Source organism: Haplochromis burtoni, unplaced genomic scaffold, assembly GCF_018398535.1.
Source record: "Haplochromis burtoni strain Fernald_Lab_line unplaced genomic scaffold, NCSU_Asbu1 Contig_1198, whole genome shotgun sequence".
In the NCBI taxonomy this organism is placed as follows: Eukaryota; Metazoa; Chordata; class Actinopteri; order Cichliformes; family Cichlidae; genus Haplochromis; species Haplochromis burtoni.
In genome coordinates, this window is record NW_024583559.1 from 41771 (window position 1) to 65167 (window position 23397).

General features: G+C 40.6%; 1 protein-coding gene across 1 annotated transcript; it reads left to right on the forward strand.

The window, feature by feature from the left end:
* Positions 1–1439: 1439 nt before the first annotated feature.
* fech (ferrochelatase) lies at positions 1440–19866 on the forward strand. Its single transcript, XM_005952176.3, has 11 exons — positions 1440–1674; positions 3542–3632; positions 6953–7072; positions 9374–9522; positions 9932–10066; positions 10465–10571; positions 11542–11640; positions 12636–12743; positions 14038–14202; positions 15206–15265; positions 18698–19866. The coding sequence occupies exons 1-11, from the start codon at positions 1635–1637 to the stop codon at positions 18833–18835; spliced, it is 1212 nt and encodes a 403-aa protein (XP_005952238.1). The 5' UTR covers positions 1440–1634; the 3' UTR covers positions 18836–19866.
* Positions 19867–23397: the final 3531 nt, after the last annotated feature.

Consider the following 23397-nt stretch of genomic DNA (forward strand, 5'->3'; position numbering starts at 1 on the left):
ACTTCTATAGCATTTTAATCCCTTATTTAATTAGTTTGATTACCGGGAGGTTGTTAGGCAAATGTTTGAAGACGCTTTAAAAAAAACCATCAAAACACATGGTCTGACAGAGCAAAGCAGTCGTAACAGGCTGTTTATGATCAGCATGGTAAGCCTTTGGCCACTTTTGCACCAGAAAGTGCAGCATAAAATACACAGCAGGTCACTGAACATGTGAGATGTTAATTATGAATAACTCATAATTAAATGCAGAGGGGCGTAAGAGTGGGGATCAGGTTGGATCAGCTGCAGTGTCAGGTGATCAGGTGTGTCACAATTATAGAGCACATTGTGTGTTTCGCTTTTTCTGTTTTAATTAACGTTTCTCTTCTTGTTTCCAGCTCTGATTAAACTCTGATACTTTATCTCCTAACACATGTCTCTTAACACGCCGCCTGTGGGCGTGACCAGCACGGCCGTGGGCGGGGTCCTTTAACGTTAAGATGACGCCACACTGAGATAACGATTCTACGTTAAGCGCGCCACGGTAACAAAGCAACAGACCGGAAATTGACTCAAGCTATTTCTATAATAAAAGCACGTGTTCTTTTTCTTTTCTTTTTCTCAGTTTAAAGCAAAAACAAAATAGATATCGAGCAAAGGGCTTGTACAATGCAGCTTACAATCCGTTTCTATATATAATTTTACAGTCATAAATACAATGAGAAATGTGAAATATATGTTCAGTTTAATTTATTCAATTATTTTTTGTATACTTACCTTCTTAAATCCCAAATAGTTGTAATTAGAGTAAAATAGTTCACTAATCTCTGGAACTGACATGGTTTTCTATAATTTGTGTAATCTTTTGTATGACCTTGTATTTTTCTTTTTTTTTTCCTTTTATAAATTTTGTTGTTATTTATTTATGTATTTACTTACAATAAAAAAGCTTCAGTTTTACTGTTTTTGTTGTTTTGTTTTAGTTTTGATTGATTTTATTTTATGTTGTGTTTCATTGTCTTTATTCTAGATTGTCTTTTATTATTTATTTTGGCTTTTTTTTCGTTGAATGTTGAGGGAAAAAATATTGCTGAGAAGATTTAATTACAAATAATAAAATGCATTGACCAAAGACTAATACTACATGCTTGAATAGGAATGTAAAAAATAAAAACCCGACTTTAGGGGACAAAAAAACCTAAATGTCCTATGTTGTAATACCACTTGTAATACCAGTTCGGAAGTGCCTGATAAATATCCTTCATAGTGTAATCATTAAAAAATATAATAGTGACATCCTCTTATGAGGAAATTGTCCAGGACACATATTTTAGTTTTTAAAGCCTTTAAATATATTTTAAGAAGATATACAAGTGAAATCTAATGAAAAAGATAACATTACATCAATGCAGTTTTTGTAACGTTTAGCTCGTGTTAGATTTTGTTTCGAAACTCTAAACCGGAAGTTGTTTTTCATTAGCTGTTATAACTCTTAACGGAAGTCCTTGCAGGCAGCCGGCGGTAGCTGAAGGAATCTGGCTGTGGTGTCGGATAGTACCGTGAGTTACTGTGGATCCAGCAGCAGAGAGTCTCAGCATCCAGCCTTAATCTTAGCAGGCGCGGAGACGTTTTTTGCGTCAGTGAAAGCGAACATGATGGCAGCCCTGGGCAGCGCCGGTCGTTTGATCCAATGTGAGTGTGATTGCGCCGCCAAGTTAGCCTGAAGAGAAAACTTCCAAGTTTTACTGGTTTTCTGAGGATTTAATGTCAGGGCATAAACAGCATCACAGCGCTTATTTTACACAGTTTACAGTCACTGAATTATTTTATTTTTATTTGCCAGAAACTCAACAGCACGCTTCTGACATTGACATCAATATTTTGTAAATGTAAAGTTAGCTCAGGGGATAGCACAACAACTTCCTGGCCGGATGTGCCCCTCGCTTTTAACAACCTCCTTTATTTTGCCATATTACTGACTTTTTTTTTTTTTTTTTTTTTTACCGTCACCGTCGTCTTTTTTGGAATACATCGAACCCAGGTTTTGTGTATAATACCCATGCGGTTAGGCGGAAAGGCTAAAATTATCTGAATGTGTTACCATGATTGTTCTCTTATTTTGTAAACGTTGGTGTTTCTGCGGCTCATTTCCACAAGCTTGACGCGGCAGAGCTGCGTCCCTTTAGGTTGCCGTGCGAACGTGAGCGTTACATAAGGGATTTATCCCATGCCTAGGCTGCATTTGGTGAGCGTCAGGTGGCCTGAAACTATCGCCAGTGTGCACATACACTTCGCGTTTTAGCGCCGGGAGGAAGAAAGAAAGACTCGAAGTTACACAATTGCAGCTCTGTGAACTTGCGTAACCTCAGCGAGCCCCCTGGCGGTGCGGCGCGGTACTGCTGGGAGCGGTTATGAAAGTGAAGCCGGCTGAACGCATCGGTTAGACTGTATAGTTATTATCATTATTATTAGAATAATAAAGTTTATTTCCACAACAGCTTTCAAGAAGTACTTTCAAAGTGTTTCCCAGGATATTTGAAAAAAAAAAAGGGCAACGATCTAAAGAAGAGAATGCACGCAGTTAAAACGGCAATAACAGTTTAAAAGCTCATTCATGACTTCAGCTTCATAATCCATAAATAAATCTGTAACAGATCCACTAATCTGAGACCACTTTAGGATTTATGGGTACTTTTAAAAAGTTTAAAGTAAACTCTGTATCTGCCAGGAAGCTGGTGTTAAGTTCACTCTTGCCCAGCAGCTGGGGTTTGAGGCCTGAGTGGGTTAGGAAATTATAACAGTCCAAACATGATGAGATGAAGCAAACAAATCTTTATTTATATAGACTGTTTCATCCCAGGTGGGGGCAAAATTGGCCTCATTCATACTCTATGAACAAATTTATAACTGATTCAGACCATGCATGTGCACAGATGATAATGAATGAAGGCCATAACTTAAACACACACATCTATCATTATATTTTTTGTGTGTTTAATATTTTGTTTTTCAATAAACCCCCAAAATGCCCAGAATGACAATGAAATTTTAAAAAAGGCAATTAAATTACACGTTAAGACCAGAAAGACCAAAAAATCGTCAGCTTGAATCCAGCTGTGATTTTGTGTGAGCGCTTACATTTTATCTGCATTTCTATGCTCATATCAGTGCCCATTTATCTGCACATTTAAAAAGGAGCCAAAATACAACGGTAAAATGTTGTTGTTGTTGTTGTTGTTATTCTTGTTGTTGTTGTTATTATGTACTATTTTAATCCATAAGCAAAATAGAAATTAAGATTGTTATTACAGCTATAACTGTAGTTTCACAGTACTTCTTTGGAGAGTAGCATTGGCTGTGTTACCTCTGTGATTTTTCTGGAAGAGAGACTTTTGAGTTTAATGTAACAACAGATTTGCCTTCTCTTCACCTTAGAACTGATCGATGGTTGAACTCTTCACTCATTACAAACTGATCGTTACACTCACTCACTGATTCTTGAGCTAATAAAATAATCTAATTGTTGTTCCGATGAATCGCACTGTTTCTTGTTCTTCAGTTGCCAGGAGCAGCTTGAGTCTGAGTTTGAGACGACGCTCCACTGCTGCAGCCGCCGCCTACGCCCAGACTCCAGAGACGCAGGAAAACAGGTCACACACGCCACACTCGATTTCATGTCTTAGCGAGGACATCTAATTGACATAATGCTTTCCCTAGCTGCTTATCCTTACCCTAAATATCAAAAATGAATACCTACACTTAAGCCTTTGCCTAAACCTAACCATAACCTAATTGTATCCCTGACACTAAAACCACATTTTGAGTCTCAAAAATGCCTTCAAACTTGTGGGGACCGGGACCACAAGGGCTGTTGGTCCCCACTAGTGATGTGCGATACCACTGATTTCCTTTCTGATCCGATACCAAGTAAAAGTCAGGGTGGTATCGACGATACTGATCCGATACCGATAGTCTGTACAAAAACGTAATGTTTCATTGTATTTCATAATACAATATATAATTGTATTATGAAATTGTAATAATATAGCTTCATAATGATTACAGGACATCAGACTACTTGTTCTTTTTGCTTAATAATGTAGAATTATCATGTAGAAATAAAAAACTGAAGTTGTGCCCTATTTGAACACGTTGCCTGCCTGCAGCACTAAAGGGCTCCCTGAGAGACGTCTGTCTCGCCCTAGCAGCACCTGTCCCTCTCCTCCTCTTCAGTTCACCTCAACATAAGCTCGTTATATTCTGTGATGTGATTTACTCTGAGGTGTTTGACAAGGTTAGTGGTGTTGCCACAACACGTCACTGTCTTGCCACATGTATCGCAAACCGCGCCTCGGCTGTTTGTGGAGGTAAAATACGTCCACACATGACTCCATTTATGCTCAGCCATTGTTGTGAGTGTGCACACCCGGGGCTGGACACATTTATACAGCTGTGTTTCGCACATGACTATGAAAGGCGTAAGAGGAAATAGTTCCTTCCAATTTAGACGATCTGAATGATATAGTTTCTTTCCACTTTGTTCCTGTTAATGAAAAACTACAAATTTACCCCAAAGTACTAAAATATCGATATTTTAATATGAGAATTAATTCTAGAGCATAAATGACTGGTATCAGAAGAATCGATATTTCAATATCGATCCGCACACCACTAGTCCCCACAAGTATAGTAAACTTCCAATTTTTGTTCCCCACAAAGATGTTTATACCCGTCCACAAACACACACACACACAAAATATGAAATAGGTGTAAATGGCTAAAGGGGTCTCTAAACCCGAGTCAGTGCCAGAGGTGGGTGGATCGATCCAAGTATTGGTATTAGATCGATACTAGCCCGATAGATTCGTACTTTCTATCATCTATGTTAAGTTTGCTTTAGCTGCTCTCCTATTGATTGATTTATTCCTTTTATTTCAGAAGCAAAGTCTAATAAAACCGCTCCACACCAGTGTGCAGGGCTGTATACACAAAGATTCCTGACCTTGTCTAAAAAAACAAAAAGCACGTTTCACAAAGCATCTTGAGTCTAAAAGAAGGTGAAAGCCTGTCAGGAGTGAGGAGGGGAGAAGACGTCCTGTAATGATTAAAGAACAAATAATGGTGGATTTCCTTTCATCTTCTATGAAATCGTTTCTCCTGGTCTGACCTGCTGGGGTTCATTAGAAATGACAGGGACTGTTTTCACCAGTTTGTCGACATCTTCTCACACAGGACCCGCCTCACACCTCTTCATAAAATTGTGTCCTCCTCGAGCTGACAGTTGAGCTATATTTATGAATGCGACAGCAGATTATTGGAGTTCAAAGCTCACTGAAGGGTTTAAAACCTTAGCAGTGAAACATGTTTCTCGGAGCTGCTACGGCTGTAAGGCCTGCAGTGATGTAGCGTCAGAGGATGGAAAAGCAGCAGGCAGATAATTCCTGCTGAGCTTTCCCCACATTGGTCTACAGCATAAATGCTTTTATGCAGTTTTTTGTGCATAAAAAAAATACATTGGCGTCTCCTCCAAGCAGGTTTTCTTCTGTTAGGGGAAATGTTTACCCTTCACTACCAATTTTCATAACTGGACTTTCATTTATTAAAGCATAAAATGCATTTTTGTTAATGAGAAGTGGGCATAAACATCAGAACTTGTTGTGTGTGAGGAAAGAAAGATAAATGACCTTTATTAACTCTAGTAGAGCAGGGCGATATGACCAAAAACATTTATCACGATATACATTTGAAAATTTGCAATAACGATATAACTGACGACATAATTGACACTAGACAAAATACTTTACAACTCCACAACTTTATCAGTGCAAAAAACCCATCAATGTATTTTCACTTAAACAAGCAGCTGTTTTTTTTTTTGTGCATTAAATTTATATAAAAATGTAACGGTGCAAATTCCTTGCTGACAGTTTAACCAAAAGGCATTTCCAGTGGAAATTGGCCGACATATCCTCAGCATAACCATGTATAACATCCACAAAACTTAAAAAGAGGTTATACACACACAATACGGTAATATTATGTTAAAGCACTGTACGTATCCCTCCGCGAGGCTCCTGCCTACGATAACCGTACTGCTCCAACAATCCATCAAGCGGTGCGGCTTCGTAGCTTAGCAAAGTCGTACTGAAACATTTGACAGATTTTCGAGCGCCGTGCACGACATAAAATCGTTTCGAGGTCGGTAAACACAACCAGAGTTCATACATAAGGCACATGGGATTATAAGGGGACCTGTCGATTTTCAGAAAAATCACAGGATTGATTTTAAGTGTGCCGTATTTTCCAAACAACACGGTAATAACGATGGCCCGCTAGCATGCGCTACCAAAAATAGTGCTTTGTTGTGTATCTGACGGACGAAAGCTAAACCAGTTCCACACCACTGAAGTTGCAGCATTTTTACAAACCAGTTCTGGTTCATCTGTTTCATTCAACGATCTGTTTTCGCTCTTCTCATTCTGCGTCGCCGCCATGTGCTTATGTAAACATAGACACTGCGCATGCGCGTTTTACCCATATTCTATCGCGATATTTCATTTTCCTATCGTTGCCCAAAATTACACCGGTATTACCGTGAACGGTATGATATAGCCCAGCCCTAAACTCTAGATCAGATTTGTTAATTTGCAATTGATTAACATTAAAATACAGACTGCTGAATGACCTGACTTTGTACTTTGTGGGGTGTAAGCGCATTGAAGCACTGAGTCTGGTTTAGATCCTGTTTGGCTCAACTTTTCATTATTTATTCCAATAATTTATGCCTTTTGTTCTTAAACGATTAAATTTACCTAACAGAAGCTCCCCCTTGAAATATCTTCCCAGTCCCCCTGGCTTCCATCCATAATTTTTCTGACCTAGATTTGGCCTAGTGCACAGTTTCTACAGTGTCACATCTTTTAGGGGTGTTAGATGTGAATTATTGATCGTGACTCTCTCCTGTCTGCAGGAAGCCGAAGACGGGGATCCTGATGCTGAACATGGGAGGACCCGAGAAGCTAGAAGATGTTCACGACTTCTTGTTACGCCTCTTCATGGACACAGACCTGATGAAACTCCCAGTACAGAAGTACGCACACAGAGATCACGCTGCCATAAATGCAAGGAGTTATTTGCAAATGTGAACACAAAATATAGTGACGCAAACAGCTGACCTTAGAGTTGAGGTGGTCTGTGTTTAACAGCTGGGATCTCGGTTTCCCAGCGCTCGCTCCATGCATTTAGCCCGTAATGTGAACTCTCCGGTGGACAGGATGTAAACAGGATATAAAGCTCTGATAAGAGGTCCTTCCTTCAAACAGTCCTCTGTCATCATTATTTCAGCAGGGCTTTGTGGGGATCTAGTGGATTATGTTATGCTCTCGTGCTTTTCTGAAACTCCCCAGATGTTTTCTGTTTAGATTGAATTTATGTTTCAACAAACCTGGCGACTTGGTTACATGAAATATGTGATGAATTAAAAGCAACTGCTTTATTTTTGGGTTTACACGCATGTAAGCACACACAGTGGGGGCGGGCGGGGGGTTTGAGGAAGTTTGTTGGGTGACGGCTCTGTGCTGTGTCCGTGTTTCATAACATTCCACTGAGAAGAAAAATCTTTGTGGTTTTTAGCAGCACTGATCCTTTTTAAAGCAGGCGTGACTGACCCAAGATCACACACTTTGACTTCAAAGATTGCTCCAACCTCAATATGAATGTTTTATGAGCCACTTATTGACTTTATTTAGACCTCGGGCGGTCCCGACCCCGAGGGAATGAAGCGCTATAGCGAAAGTCTGGATATTTGGGTGCAAATGTGTCCTGTGACTTAACCAAGGACGTCATTCCAAACCAGCAGTTTGATCTGAACTGAGTTCACTCTGTGAAGAGCTTTCCAGAAATTAAGACCCGCTTAATGCATCCAGTTCAGGGTCTTGGGGTGGGGCTGTCACAGGATAAGATGCGGGGTACACCCTGGACAGCTCACCAGTCTGCTGAAGGGCCTCGTGCATGGTTTTGGGCTGTGGGAGGAAGCTGGGGTACCCATACAGAAGGACCCATGCTGTGAGGTGATGGGGTTGGCTACTGCACCACCGTGCTGCCCTGCACATAAATGCACACGATGCAACTTTCTGTACAGTTTTGGAACATTTTTAAAACATTGAAGAAATGTCAAAGTCGAACTGTAACTGAAACACAAATGACTAAACGCGTTTGTCTGTCAGTCGGCTGACCTCGGTTGGACCTCGGGGGTTAAGCCTTTCTTACACGTGAAGCTGTTTGACTGTAAAGCAGAGATTCCCATCAGCCACTGCTCCTCTTTGTTTGCTGCTAACATGCCGGGTTAGGATGGTGAGCATTTCAGCATGCTAACATTAGCAGGGGGTCAAATGACAGCTGTGTCTAAGTATAACCTCACAGAGCAGAGCTCCCTCCCTTTAACTTCTATTTCACCCAGAAGTGAAGCTCTTTGTGTGAAGAATCTCCATTTATTTATTTATTTATTTATTTATTTATTTATTTATTTATTTATTTATTTATTTATTTATTTATAAGTGTCATGATTGTAATCTCTGCTCTGTGTAAGAAAACAACACGAGTGTCCGTCTCCATGTTGTCCAGCATTGAGACAAACCATCCTCAGAAGCTGGACAGAATAATACTGACCTGCTAGGGGGTCGTGCTGTGCATGTTTTGTATAATTTTAGACCGTTTTGTGTTTCTGTTTTATTGTTTGGCCTTTTAAAATGCTCAAATATGACGGCACAAACTCCTTGTAACCCTGCACCAGTGCTCAGTAAGGTCTGTTTGTTCATCCATGCAGCATCTGCTCGTTGGACTACAACAGCATTTCATGATGTAACAGGATGAATCCAACTAGACCTGACAATAGAAATGTTAAAATAATAAATTCCTGCCATCATTGTGTACTTGGTGGTCACTTTACCTTTCCTGCTTCTGGCCATTTTGAGCAGAGTTGTCTGACAGGTTTCCCTGGGGTGGGAAACAAACAGGGTGAGGATAAATAAGGGATTAAAACCCACAATGACACAGGAATGACACACAAACGGTGCAAACGTTAGTGCTTCTTGCTTCTCGCTGCAGAAAGTCCATGCTGGAAGCTCTAAACTAGATTTATTGTCTGGTGTTTGGTGACGCTTGTGGACATGAATCTCACCTCCGTGTCCATGGAAACTGCACATCTTACTGAAAATGTTAATAATGAACCTTGACCCTTTAAAGCTCCAGAAGTCACACGTTATAGTGCTGTTACAGGTCATTTGCTTTTCTTCTTCTTCGTTGCTGCGCAATAATTCACTGTATTAAATCTGTGATGCATTAAGTGTGAGTTGTGTAACTGCAGCTGTGCGATCTGCCTCCCGCTCTGCAGTAAACTCGGCCCATTCATCGCCAAGCGGCGCACACCGAAGATCCAGGAGCAGTACAGCAAGATCGGAGGAGGCTCGCCCATCAAACACTGGACGTCCATGCAGGGGGAGGGCATGGTGAAGCTGCTGGACGAGATGAGCCCTGAGACGGGTGAGGATGCCTCACAGAGGCCTCCGCTCCTCCTCAAATCTGACAGCTTACATGGAGTTAAAGTCATGTTTGGAGGCAGTTTGTGTGCTTTTATTGAGATTATGGTTTGCTTGGCTGTTGGCAAAGTGTGTGTGAAATGGAGATGGTAAGACGGCGAAGGAGTGTCTCCTCACACGCCTGCAGCACACCTCACTGATAACACAGCAGCAATCTGAAAGCTGACCAGATCTGTTAGAATTTGGTCTAAAAGCACGATAATCTTCATAAAATCCTCCCTTTAAGCTCCTGAAATGTTATTTTTATTTGAAGATTTCAATTAAACTGCATATCCTGCATATTCAAACTGTAATGTTGCCAGTGAGTTTCTCCCGTGCTGTCTGGTCATTGGCTGTTTCTTCTCTCTGCGCAGCTCCTCACAAGTTCTACATCGGCTTCCGGTACGTTCACCCGCTGACAGAGGAAGCCATTGAGGAGATGGAGAAAGAGGGAGTGGAGAGAGCTGTGGCCTTCACGCAGTATCCTCAGTACAGCTGCTCCACCACAGGTGACACAAGCAGGAAATGATGTCTGTTAAATGTAGAGAACATGTAAAAGGAACAATCAGAAGATTACTCAGACGTTTGTGTCCGTTAATGCCGCCACACCCAGGGTGCTGTCTGCTCTGCGAGCTCCTGATAAATACACTCTGTTCTCTCCAGACTAAATCACACTCAGCATGTTCTCAGACTGTTCCAAGAACGCCCAGCTCACACGTGAGGCAGGCACACTCTTCAAACCCACAATCCATCCATGAATCGGTGCCCACAGACTGTTTTTGGGTTACAAAATATGCATCTGAGGAAGAAACTTTGAGGAAATTTATTGATTAGTGATTGGCAGCAGCAGAGAGATTTTATTCCTGTGTAATGAAGTATTTCTCAATGTGTTTTCTTTTGCTCACAGGCAGCAGTCTGAACGCCATCTACCGTTACTACAGCAACAGAGCTGACAGGCCGAAAATGCGCTGGAGTGTCATCGACCGTTGGCCCACACACCCTCTGTTGGTGGAGGTTAGAGACACACGCACTCATTTTCATATCTTAGTGAGGACATCTAATTGGCATAATGCTTTCTTTAGCCGCTTACCCTAACCCTTATGATTAGGCTAATTCTAACCCTGACACTACAACCACATTTTAAGCTCCAAAACTGCCTTCAAACTTGTTGGGACGGGCATTTGGTACAGTGGAGGCCAATTTCTGTCCTCACAAAGATGTCTAAACATGTGTGTACACACATGGAAAGTAAAACAAACTAGTACTGATGTACACGATTCTGCCAAAAGTTCAAAAATGTTCAAATAATTATAAAAAGTTAATGGTGAACTGGACTTTACGCAGAAGCAGAGCATAAAGTGTTTTACGAGCCATCTCATCTGCCTTCACATCCATATGAACTTGAGTAACATCCCATTCTTAATCCATAGGGCTTAATATGATTTTTGACCCACCGTTTGTAAAGGCTTCAGCTCTCCTGGGAAAGCTTTCCATAAGGTTTGGGAGTGTTCATGAGAGTTTTTGACCGTTCTTCCACATGTGCACATGTGAGGTCAGACACTGATGTTGGGTTGGGCGAGATGGAGTCTTTGCTCTAATTCATCCTAGAGGGTTTGAGGTCAGGACTCTGTGCAGAAAGGAATTCAGTGAGCTCCTGAGAGCGACCCATTCTTTCACAGATGTTTGTAGAAGCAGTCTGCATGCCCAGGGGTGCCTTTTTTTTCTTTTTACTTTTTTTTCTTTTTTTTAAATAAATCCACCTGTGGCAGTGGGAGAGATTGGTATATTTGATTGGGTGAGTGAATGCTTTTGGTAATATAGTGTGTAAGAAAACAGTCAGTAAGTCACCACGCAGCTAAATGACCAGAAAGCAGTTGTGGTGGGTGATCATGGCAGCTTTTTGTCCTGACTGTGTTTTATCAGCTGAGGTAAATTTCACTAGTTGTGTTTATAATACACCATAAGTGTGTGTGTCTGTGTCCAGTGTTTTGCAGAACATATCAGAAATGAACTGCTGAAGTTTCCAGAAGATAAGAGAGATGATGTTGTCATTCTGTTCTCAGCACACTCACTCCCCATGGCTGTAAGTATGAAAAAACTACTATCAGTACTGTCTAGCCTCAAAGTAACATGCTAATAAAATACTCAAGTTTCACTCACCAGAACTGGACCACAGACTTCTCTAAGCTCTGTACTGCATAACACTCATTATATTTCTCAGATAATTCAAGTAAAAGGCTTAAAAGGGTCATAAAATCAAGTGAAGTGACTCCAGCTTGCAGCAGCTGTCTGTATCACACCCATCACCCCAACTTTTAAACTTTAATACATTTGAATGGGTGGATTATAAAAATGAGAACAGGTTTTTGTCACCAGACTGTAAAGTTTGGCATTTGCTGTCACAGTTTCTGGGGACTGACTCTCGGAAAGGAACGAATGAAGCCAGAGTGGGGTCTGGTCCTTATTACTGATGACCCTGATCAGATGGTACTGACACTCTTATAAAAACTGATGTGCTTTCCACAAATTACTACTAAAATTTACTGATATTTCTCAGTATAGGCATTTCCTTTCACAATGGAGTAGTAGTATTTATCTCTAGAAAACAAAACCCACTTCATCTTCATTTTCTTTTCGTGTAAAGAAGTACACTTTAAAAACGATTCCGATTTGTTACCTGACGGTTCATCAAAACAGATGAAAAACCTGAAATATCTCAACAGAAATCAGTGCAAATTCAGTTTGTCTTTGCTGTTAGGAAGCCTATAAAACTGTTTTCTGCTGCTTAATTGGTTAGTTTGACAGCACATCTTTGGCATCTATATCCAACATGTCACCAGCAGTTCAGTGTAACTACTCACACTTTAAATCCAGGAAAGTCCCAAACTCCGTGATAGGCCAAGCTTCTCAGATGAGAGATCTGATTTCCTCGTGCCTTGTTAGCTTTCTTTGAACCAAGCCATTAGGCAACAGAAGGTTTTTGTCCAGCTGAAGTACTTTCTTCCAGCACATTATTCAGGAACTGCTTAATGTGTTAATGTTGCTTAGCGCCGTGCTGTTGTGTGCCCTGTGCTGCAGGTTGTAAACAGAGGTGACCCGTATCCTCAGGAGGTGGGAGCCACAGTTCAGAGGGTCATGGAAAGACTGGGTCACTGTAACCCCTACAGACTGGTGTGGCAGTCCAGGGTGAGTAAACATCACTCGCTACGTAATTGAATAAACCAGCAGCACCACCTAGTGGTGACAGTGTGCTGTAATAATCAGGTAACGCTGCATACTCAACACTGATCACACATCAGTTTGTAATGCTTATCAATATGGTTTAAATTTACTGAGCTTATGCTTTGCTGTTTTTCACACAACTTTCATTGTCAAAATGCTTTTTTTTTGTTTTGTTTTGTTTATTTATTTACTTTTTGGCATTATTTCACCCTGAGCCTGACTTTAAAAAGACAAAAATGCACATAGCGACATGGTCACCACAGGCCAAAGAAAGTCTGTGACATTCAGCGACTGAGTAATGATGGATTAAGTGACCACTAGTGATGCAGAGTGGGCAGGTTCCAAGTAAGGGGGGCATCAACACAAGAAACTATTTGCTCATCACTTAACTTTGCAGCTGCCTGGTTGTTGCTAAGGGACGTTCCAGACTCCAGTTGCCTAGGTAACCCTCTATTTTATTTGCCACACCATCAAAATACAGATAAGAGCATCCTTTGCTCTCATAGGTAGTCGCTCCATTCGCCTAAAAGTTCAGTAAAGTTTAACTTGGGATTTTCTATGGGAAATACTCAATGTCCCCTAGGCAACCGGAGCCTAGACTGTCCCCTATGTCACCATCGGTGACAAAATGCTTTACTTCCTACATGAGCAGGAGCCCATCTGGTCACCGTAGGTAAGAATAGATTTGGGCAGTGCTCACATTCCTGGCAAATGTGTTCAGTTTTTCTTTAGTTCTGCAGACAGACTCTTCCAATCCAGCTTTACCTTCTTATTATACTTACATGCAGCTAAACTATTAATATTATTTAGACCTGGCCGGCCTGCTTTTGTGTTTTGTGTTGCCACAAGATGGAGCCACTTGTCTGACTAATATTTTTGCTATTTCAGAGTAGAAGCCCTCAAAGCTCCTCAGTGCTCAGGTCACAGGGCCTGGCAGCTTACATAATTCACAAATGATAAAAATTTCACAGTGGAAGAGGACTCTGAGCTGTCACTGGCTACCTGTAGGGCAGAATGAATAACTCAACAGGATGAAAATGCACAGTATGTGGTACATACAGTAACACAGGGTACCAGAGATAGCCTTCCTGCAAGAAGATCATGGTATCAGTTTTATTTATTTTATATTTAATGGGATTTCAAGAAAGGTCACGGGGTCGTTTACGTCCTCACTGAACCAGGAACACCTGAAACGACCTTGGACACGTCATCCATCTATAGAACTTAAGTCAGCCATGTCCTGTGTGTTGTCTCTCAGGTGGGGCCCATGCCGTGGCTCGGTCCCCAGACAGACGAGGTGATCAAAGGTCTGTGTGAGCGAGGGAAGAAGAACCTGCTGCTGGTGCCCATTGCCTTCACTTCGGACCACATAGAGACCTTACACGAGCTGGACATCGAGTACAGACAAGTGCTGGGAGAGGAGGTGAGAGGGGAAAAAAAGCAGTGTTTATATACATTTCCTCAGTTTTATATAAAAATTAACCGGTACATAAATACTGATTTAAAAGAACAGAATAAATCTGCAGCAGCCTTTGAAGAAATAAACTGAAGCAGGCAGAAAGTCAATTACCCAGACCTGCTCTTTCTCTAAAGTCTTTAGAAAGATTCATTAAATAGGGGAAACGTATTTATGCATTTGTGATCTACAATTAGGGCTAAGGTCTTTGTACTGGTTGTTTTGGTTAGCTAAAGTGTGTGTATGTGTGTGAGGTTTGTTTCCAGCAGCCCAGTGCCCTCTGTCTGTCTGAAGGCACCAGTAAAATGGCCACCAATCAATGTGACTGGTGCCATAAAGATACACATGCTTATACCCATGAGGAACCATCGAAATCGTTTCTAAACTTGAACCTGAAGAAACACATCTGTCTTCCAGTCCCAAGTTTTGAGGTCTGAAATGCTAAAGAAAAAAACGTACTCCACCAAAAATGTATAACACCTCTACACACCTGATGTATTAAATTCCTCGTGTTTGGATTAATTTACTCCAAAACAAGACTGTCGCATTAACTGAGCGTTTACTACCTTTTTTCTGTGGGAGTCTAAATTGTTGGTAGATATGTGCAGTTCCAGTTTTTCCCAGTGGGCTGGAGAATATCATGACGGTCATTTTAACTGATGTGTTGTGGTCGTGAATCACATATGAGCTGTGGCAGTGACTGCATTTTCTCTTTGGGTCTATTGAGTTTCTAAAGCTCAAAAGCCAAACGAATGACTGCATAAAGCTATAAAATGGAGTAAAGCAGCAAATGCTGACCTTTTAAGTCCACAATCAAGAGACTCTTTGGTGTTCTGACTCCACGTTCAGAACAGAAACTCAGACAGGAGCAAAGGAATGAGGAAAACGGGGGGGGGAGGTTTGTCCCCTAATTTAGCAGTTTTCTAAGATGTTATGAACATTTGTCATGTGTTCTTATTTTTCTTTCCAGTGTGGGGTGGAGAACATCAGGAGGGCCGAGTCATTGAATGGGAACCCTCTCTTTATGAAGGTACCTGTCACACACTAACCTGACCCATGTTTGCAGAACAAAGATTTTCTTTAAAAGAAATGCAGATGCCTAACATGAAGTGCCACGCTGGTTTTTAAAGTCATGTTTTGATCCCTTGCGTTGAGCATTTTGGCTCTAATGTCATATGCAAGTGTTGCATATATCTCAGAAACGGAGTTGTTAACCACCGACTGCCCTTTATACAGTCCTTTTTACTTCAAATATGACCATAATTGACAAAATGAGCATCATCATCAATCAAATAACAGTTAAAATGAGCAACTTGGACAATAAACCCATCAAGAAACTCTTCACTGAGGTCACAGATCAAGTGAGAAGTAGGGTCGTTTTTCCCATAGACTTCTATGTAGTTGCGGCTCTATTTTATAACCAAAGGAGTTGCCCTCTGCTGGTCATTGGAAAGAATGCAGATCCAGCTTGCATATATATTCGTAAAACAATATGAAGACTGACTTATACAACGGGTAATTATTAAAAGGTGCAAATAAATGTGGAAAAATGTTCAACCCCATATACAAAAGAATAAGTGTGAGTTTTCAATTGGTAGATAAATTTTCACTCATGTTCCCAGACTGTAAAATATTCAAATTTCTTTTCAAACTTGCAAACTTACAGCTCTGTCATCAAACCTTTTCTCTATTAATGCCAGCAGAAAGGACGAGTAAAGTAAATGACAACAGTATATGTACAGTAGAAGAAGAAACGAGCAAAGATAAAGTTGAGGTATGCTGCAATGTTCCCGTGGGGCATGTTCATGTCATATGACATTTCTTTCCTGTCGTAGGTGAAACTTTTTCGTTGGCACAATAGAGCTTTTTACCACATAACATATATAAGAAGTTAGTTCTCACAGTAAAACTTCTGAATCTGAATGAGGTGGATGTGATTTAACCTTCTAGGCGAACTGCATAAAATGATGAAACCTGTCATTTCCATTCCCACTAGGTGGCGCTCTAAGTAAAGATTATCATGTACATGTGTTCCAAGGCAGGACTTCTATCTATGAACTTTGGGGCAGATTGGGCGATCCAGGTTTTGAGCTGCAGCAACTTTTTGTGTTTTACTGTTTCATGACGAATCATTGAAATTTGCCCTGGCACCATGGAAACGCTCTTTAGCAAAGACGCAAAGAAGAATTCATTAAAGTACACTGCCTGGAAATTGCTAAAACTGGACCAAAGTTGCATTGTAAATTAAAAATGGGGACCTTCCTGTTGTGTTCAGGGTATGGCTCTCATAGGTGTTTTTATACCTTTTGGGATGACACACATGTGAGCCAAATTTCATACATTTACATAAAACAAGCGGCTGTTTCGTTTGACTTTGCAGGCAAGACCCATAAAACCATATTTAAGTATGAAATCTGTAAGAGGGTCAAAAGAAGAGATGGTCCTGTGAAGTAGCTGCAGCCATGAGATGGTGAATGAATGAGTGAATGCCTCCTTGTGTCCTTCGCTCTATCCTTTATCTCTTTCCTTCTCCATTGTCACTATTTTTCCTTCCATCCCTCCTTCCTTTCCTCTCTCACCTCCCTCTTTCCCTTCATCCTCAACCCTGAAACCTTTCTCACAACAGGCAACTCCTCCAGCTGTATCGTGTGTGTTTGTGTGTGCGTGTGCACAGGGTTTATTAAAGGAAAGGGGCAGATCAATGGGAACCTTTAGAGCTGACTACAGTAGAACTGAACCGCCCGGCTGGCTGGCTGGTCAGGCCCGCCGTGCTCAGAGACCCCTTGCCGTGTGTGTGTGTGTGTGTGTGTGTGTGTGTGTGTGTGTGTGTGTGTGTGTGTGTGTGTGTGAGAATCAATATCCAGAGGATGATTAGTTGGTAGTTACTGAAGGATGGTTTCCTTGGTGTGGTTTTTAGTTTCTCAGTGAGCTGCTGCCGTCTGCAAGTAGCAGCAGCTAGAAAATACAGAAAAATGCATTCATCAGGATTTTTACTGCACACTCTGGCTGGTGTTGAAGCTTCATTTAAAAAAAAAATAAAATAAGTTCCCCTCAAAATTACTACACCTAACAACTTTTTAAAGCAATTTCAGAGTTGCAAAAAATGTCACCTGTAAGACTAAAATTACAACAGTTCAGGTAAAGTTTTGGAGCGCTCCCGTCATCCTGTATGTTTGGTGTAAGGGGATCTTAAGACAAAATTTGCACTTCAGCAGTTGAATGAACTATCATGTGACTATTGTAACACCCACCAATAGGTGCATTCGCTCCAGTCTAGTGCATTAGCTGAAGTTGTAGTTCATGTTCACTGTGTTTGTAACCTTGTTGAGTAAATGTTCATTTGCTCACAGATGTGGTCAGACACATCCACTCATCGTGGGCATGAATGTCGTGGTAATTCTGTGCTTTTAATGATATCTTTGAGCTGTTCTTTTTCCAGAGTGGAATAATTGTACAGCCTACATCTTTAATGACTATTTATTAAAAAAAAACAAAAAAAAAACACTACAAGTTGGTACACAACTTCATTCATTTATTGTTTTTTCTCAGTTTCAAACACACATTAATTATGTATGCAGGTAGCAGCTCTGCCAGTTGCTTTTGGTCACATATCCTGCCAGAGGCTTGTTGATGGATACCATTTGTCTTGGCAGAATTGGTAGCTTATTTAACTTGGTCTCCTAGTGCAGATCTGGCTTTAAGCATAATCCTCAAATTTTTCAATACGGTTGAGGTCGGGGATTCGGAAAGGCTATCCAAAGGCTTAATGTTTGCCTGCTATTTTAAAACTAGTTTTGATATGCGTTTTTGATCATTGTCTTATTGGGCCAACCATTTGTGTCCAAAGTTCTACTGTCTTACTGATTTGACAATTTTGGAGGTAGTCCTCCTCCTTCTTTATTCCAGGCCTATTAACGGGAAGTTAATATGCCTTGACCTTATCAACTTGAAATACTGCAGAACCTATAGCACAACATTAAAAGACTTAAGTGTACATGTATATTTGAGGCTGTGTGGATTAAAGAAAAGGATTAAAAGTTCTTGTTTGTCTATTTATTTTCTATTTAATGTCTTTCTAAGACATTAAAGATGTATGCTGTACAATCCTGTTTAAAACAAACACAGTGAAAAGGATTCTTATTGGCTTTTTACCCACAAAGATTTCAATTCTGATTATAGTAACCACCACCATTGCTTCAGTGCTGTGTTCTTTATGCCTTTTAAAGCTTAATATATATTTGCTTTGTCGGGTTACAGCATTAGTTACAGCGTAGGGTTTCAGAAAGGTTTTCAGATATGTGCCCAGTGTAGAAGTTATACTTAAGATGGCCTACTTTCTTTTAGCCTTTAAAATTAAAATGCTGACTCCAGCCATCTGTTTACTGGTTATATTGAGCCCTAATCTGTGAGGCAGAGTTTGAACATACTTGTCTGACTGCTGATATTCATTTATCTCGTTCAGGCCTTGGCAGACCTGGTCCAGTCCCACTTGAAGTCCAACGAGCCATGTTCCCGTCAACTGACCCTGCGCTGTCCGCTGTGCACCAACCCCACCTGCGGAGAGGCGAAATCCTTCTTCGCCAACCAGAAGCTCTCATAGAAACTCAAGACACACATTCTGATGCAGCAGGGCTACCTGTGGAGGAGCTCGAGGCCTTCTTCTAAAAAGCTTCATTCAAACGCACAAGCCCACACCACCTCTCCAACAAGAGTGTCAGTTAACCAGGAAATGCCACCAAGAAAGGACCAAATGGTTTCTGCAAATGTATTCTCACACACACACATTTACTTTAGGTTTTGGTCTTTAGATGGGACTAATATCTGCCTTTCAAAACCTCTTTATGCTACTTAAATTCATCATTTTATTTCACCAGAGAGGTTAAACCGTCAACAGATACCATTTGGTCAAAGCTTGTGTAGATTAGAGAACTGGGACATCACATGACAGGAAAAAATTGCACTAAAAACTGCATTTCCCCTTACTCACATTCCATTTGCTTTGCGCCTGCAAACTTCCATCAGAGACCCGTTTTCTTGCCTCTTCGCTGGTGCTAAATGACTAACAGTCGGCCATGATGACACAACACGCACCCAAAGGGTTCTGGGCTGTCTGGCCATTTCCTTCGCCCTTCATCTCACCTGCTGCTTCACGCCATTGTCTCCCCAGGTGGTAGCCCCGCCCATCCTGCTGTAATTCCTGCAATTTGATTGGAGGAGGTTGGATCCTGTGTGATAGGAGGGTACTGGCGGGCTTAAGAGAGAAAAAGAGGTTCATATTTAAATTAAATAAAACTAAATGAATTCTTGTGATGATCCTTCATCTGCTCTAATTTCATAAATGAACCCCAGTGAAGCTGGCAAACTAGAGTCACACACTGACCCTGTGAGTGTCATAAGCAAGCTAGAAAAATACGTTGCTTCTGTTTTCCTGCTGAGGGAAAAACGGAAACCAAAACAAGTCAAAAAGCGATGAGGGATAATCGAACTGTTCACATCTTGAGCTGTCCGTATCGGTAAAGGTCCAGCCTGTGAGTTAGGGGTTGTGTGCAGCTATTTATTTTGAGAGCGATTGGCCCAGTGACGTGACCAGGAGATGAAATAGTAGCTGCATATTTTTTTTTTTTTTTTTTTTTTTTTTCAAATAAAGTAAAATGAATGTAATGAAGAGACCAGTCAGAAATGTGACTTAAAATTGTAGCTTAACAAGGAAGAAGTTACCATAAAATTGTGAAACTATATCAGTGAGGCTGCTCATGAACCCTCCATGAGGAAAAACAAAGAGGGAACAGATGTTACTGGTTTTTATAGTAGCAGTACTGTTTTCACAAATTGAATAACAGCCACCAACATCATCAAGCTTAAAAATATCTGGAAAAGGGGGGGGGGAATGACATTGTCTGTATCTGTACACCTGAAACTGAAGCTAAACCTAATCTCTTTAAAGATGAGGAAAGTAAGAAGGAAAAACAAGCAATTAAAAAGAAAAACTAAGTGATCAACACAAGATATCCTCACATCTGTTAAAGGTTTTAAAGGCTCGTACAGCTATAAGGCCGAACAGATTTGGTTTCAATGGGTGTAACAATTCTGAAAAGACTAAAATCATCATATTAATGCTGCTTACTTCCATTTTTCTATTGGCCATCACCAACTTAGAGTTTTTTTGTTGCTGTTATGGTTTCTCTTGTGAGCCAGTAGATCAGTACTAGTTGAATACTTTAAATCTTCTTTATCAGTATAGGTGCTGAGTCGGTGTCAATTCCATCACTCTCTAACCAGAGCCAACGTCAGAAAATGTCTTTATTCTTTAAAGTATCCCATCCTTTGGGGCATGATAAGAACTGGCTTCAGTTTGGAAGGACTGAACAAAATGTAGATGAGTGCAGAGAAGTAGCTCAAAAATGACATTTGTCAGGTGTTTAACTGCAGTTTACCTCTGACTGCTGTCTGCATATAGAAACAATTCATCCTGATATTATTGTATCCAATTTAACCAGTGATTAGTCTGAATTAAAGAATTCTATAATTGATTTCAGTGTGGGTTGATAAAACTCCAGATGTCGTCTCAGTGACTGCTGGTTTGATTCCACCTGACTTCCTGTTGTCTTGGAAATGTCCGGGATTTGGGAAGTGATGTTTGATAGTGATGTGTCGGTCGCGAACGAAATGGCTCTTAGAGCCGGCTCTTTGACGTGAACGATGCGAGCCGGCTCCTTATCGCGAGCCGTGGAGTTTTTTTCTTTTCTTTCTTTCTCTCACCCTCTCTCTCGCACTTTTTTTCCGCTTCACTCGCACGCGAGCCTTGTGCTTTACGCTGGGCAGAGAGGGGAGGGGCGGTAGTTATACTCGCAGTAGCACAGGAACAGAGCGGGAGGGAGAGAGAGAAAGAGAGCCAGGGACAACAACGTCAACTGTATTCAGTTGTGGATGATAAAGGATTCAGAAAGTTTATTCATGCAGGCCCATAAGACAGAGAATATGCATCTTATTTTTATTTATATTTAATTGTGTTGTGATTTCCAGTGTTTTGTTTTGTTTCACTTTAAATTGGTTTAAAAGGAAAAAGCTGAACATTCATATAGTTAAAAGAAGCACGTACAAAACGCAACAGAAGTGCTCCAGGATGCTGGGCACAGTGTTGAGTTTTTGTTACCTGGTGGCTACACAAGCCAGCAAGTACCAACGACTTGATTTGGTGTGTGGTAGTAACAGGTAAATGAACTTTTTTTTTTTAAATTATTTGAATATATATGAGTGCTTGTGTATAAATACACAAACAATACACATATGCTTTCAATTGTGTAATTTAAGTGATCTAGGTAGCTCTGTTTTGAAGTTCAGTTAACGCTAGGAATGTGTTTTGGAGTTTGTACGTGTTTTGTCTCTTGGGGCCAGCACATATATTTATATATAAACATATATAAATAAAACCACCAAGCAACAAAACAACCTGAAGAGCCGGTTGGAAGCCGAAAGAGCCGGCTCTTTTTAGTGAGCCGAGCTGAAAGAGCCGGTTCTCTAAAAAGAGCTGGAAATCCCATCACTAATGTTTGACCTCTGACCCTGTTCCTCCTTTACTGGTTTTGTTCTGTTATGCAGTGATAATGTGCCTTTTTTACACTGGCTGACTAAAAATACTGGACTTGTGCTGTGTATGTAAATTATACGCGTGCTTAACCAAAATGCTGACAGGAGAACTCCATCCTGAAATCTGAATTTGCGTGTTTCTGCTGTGGTCATTTATTTAAAAATACATTAAAAATAAAATCTAACCATAATATCCAGAAAGTAGTTAAACTGCTGGGGCTTTACTGCACATGTTTCAGTAATGACCAGTTTCTTTAAGGGTCTCCCCTCCCTAAAACTCCACTTTCTTCTGTTTGGCCACTTTCTGGAAGCTTGCTTTTTTGTGTGTGTGCTATTTGGAACTATGACCATGTGTAAATTTTGCAACACTGTATCATTGTGTCAAAAAACAGGGAAGAGCTACAGATATGGAACATTTAAAAAGTAGCAAGTACAGGATATTTACATAGTTTAGAAATGATATGAAAAACTGAAGGCTTGAACCTGTTTGTAGAAGCTAATGGAGCTCGAATCAGCCTTTTCATGGTGCAGGTCATTCTCATATTTTTGCCAATGCTTGCAAAAAGTTTCTAAGATATTTTTGCTCCTACATTTTTCTGTTTCGACTGTACAACACAGACAGAAATGCACTATACAACGTGTACTCATCCGATACCAGATGTGTTAGTGTGCTTCCACATTCTTTTTTTGTGTGTGTGAGAGTGAAATGCGTGAAGTATTACTCAGTCTCAGTGACTCCTTTTTAATGTCAGCATCCATAAGCTGTCTAAAGTGGTTTGTCATTATTATTGTGACCCATGATGTGGGCTTTCAAAACTGCTTTGCAAAGGATTAAAGGAGTGTCTCACTGCTTATGTGCAACTAAAAGACAAAGTTGATCTCGATTAAAACCCTGCTAACAATGGGAAAAGGTCACAGCAGAAAGACATTCTCAGGGTGTGTGTATCCTAACTTATTTTCAATGATCCTCAGTGTGTCCGCTTGGACAGCTGGTGTGACTGTGCGTGCGTTCAGCTGAAATTTTGCAGTTTGATTTGTACAAGCAAACGCACTCTAGATTTCTTGCACCTCCTGTGTGCTTGTTGTAGTTTGGATTTTTTTTTTAATTGATTTATTTTCTTTGTTCCAGAGCACATAAACCACCTGTCTCTACTATTGTATCATGTTTTTTGGACATGTACATGAGAGGACATGGTATTAACAGTGCAGTTACAGACGACAGCAAGTCTTCCTTCAAAATAAAATACAGTAATGTGAGAAAAAAAAAGTAGTAATTTCTCATTATTATTTGAAATCTGTTGGCACGATTATCATTTGTCACTAAATAAAGGGTGAGATTTGCATGCACCAACCATTTTATTAGGCACACCTGTTTAGATATTTGTTAATGAGCAGTTAATCATCCAAATGCCAGCAGCTCAGTGCTGTTCATACTATGATCGTAGAGCATGTGTGTTCTCTATCACTCTATACGAGTAAACCAATCATGATAAAACTTTGCATAAACACTGCAAGTCCCAACCTCTATATTCCATACACACACACACACACACACACACACACACACACACACAC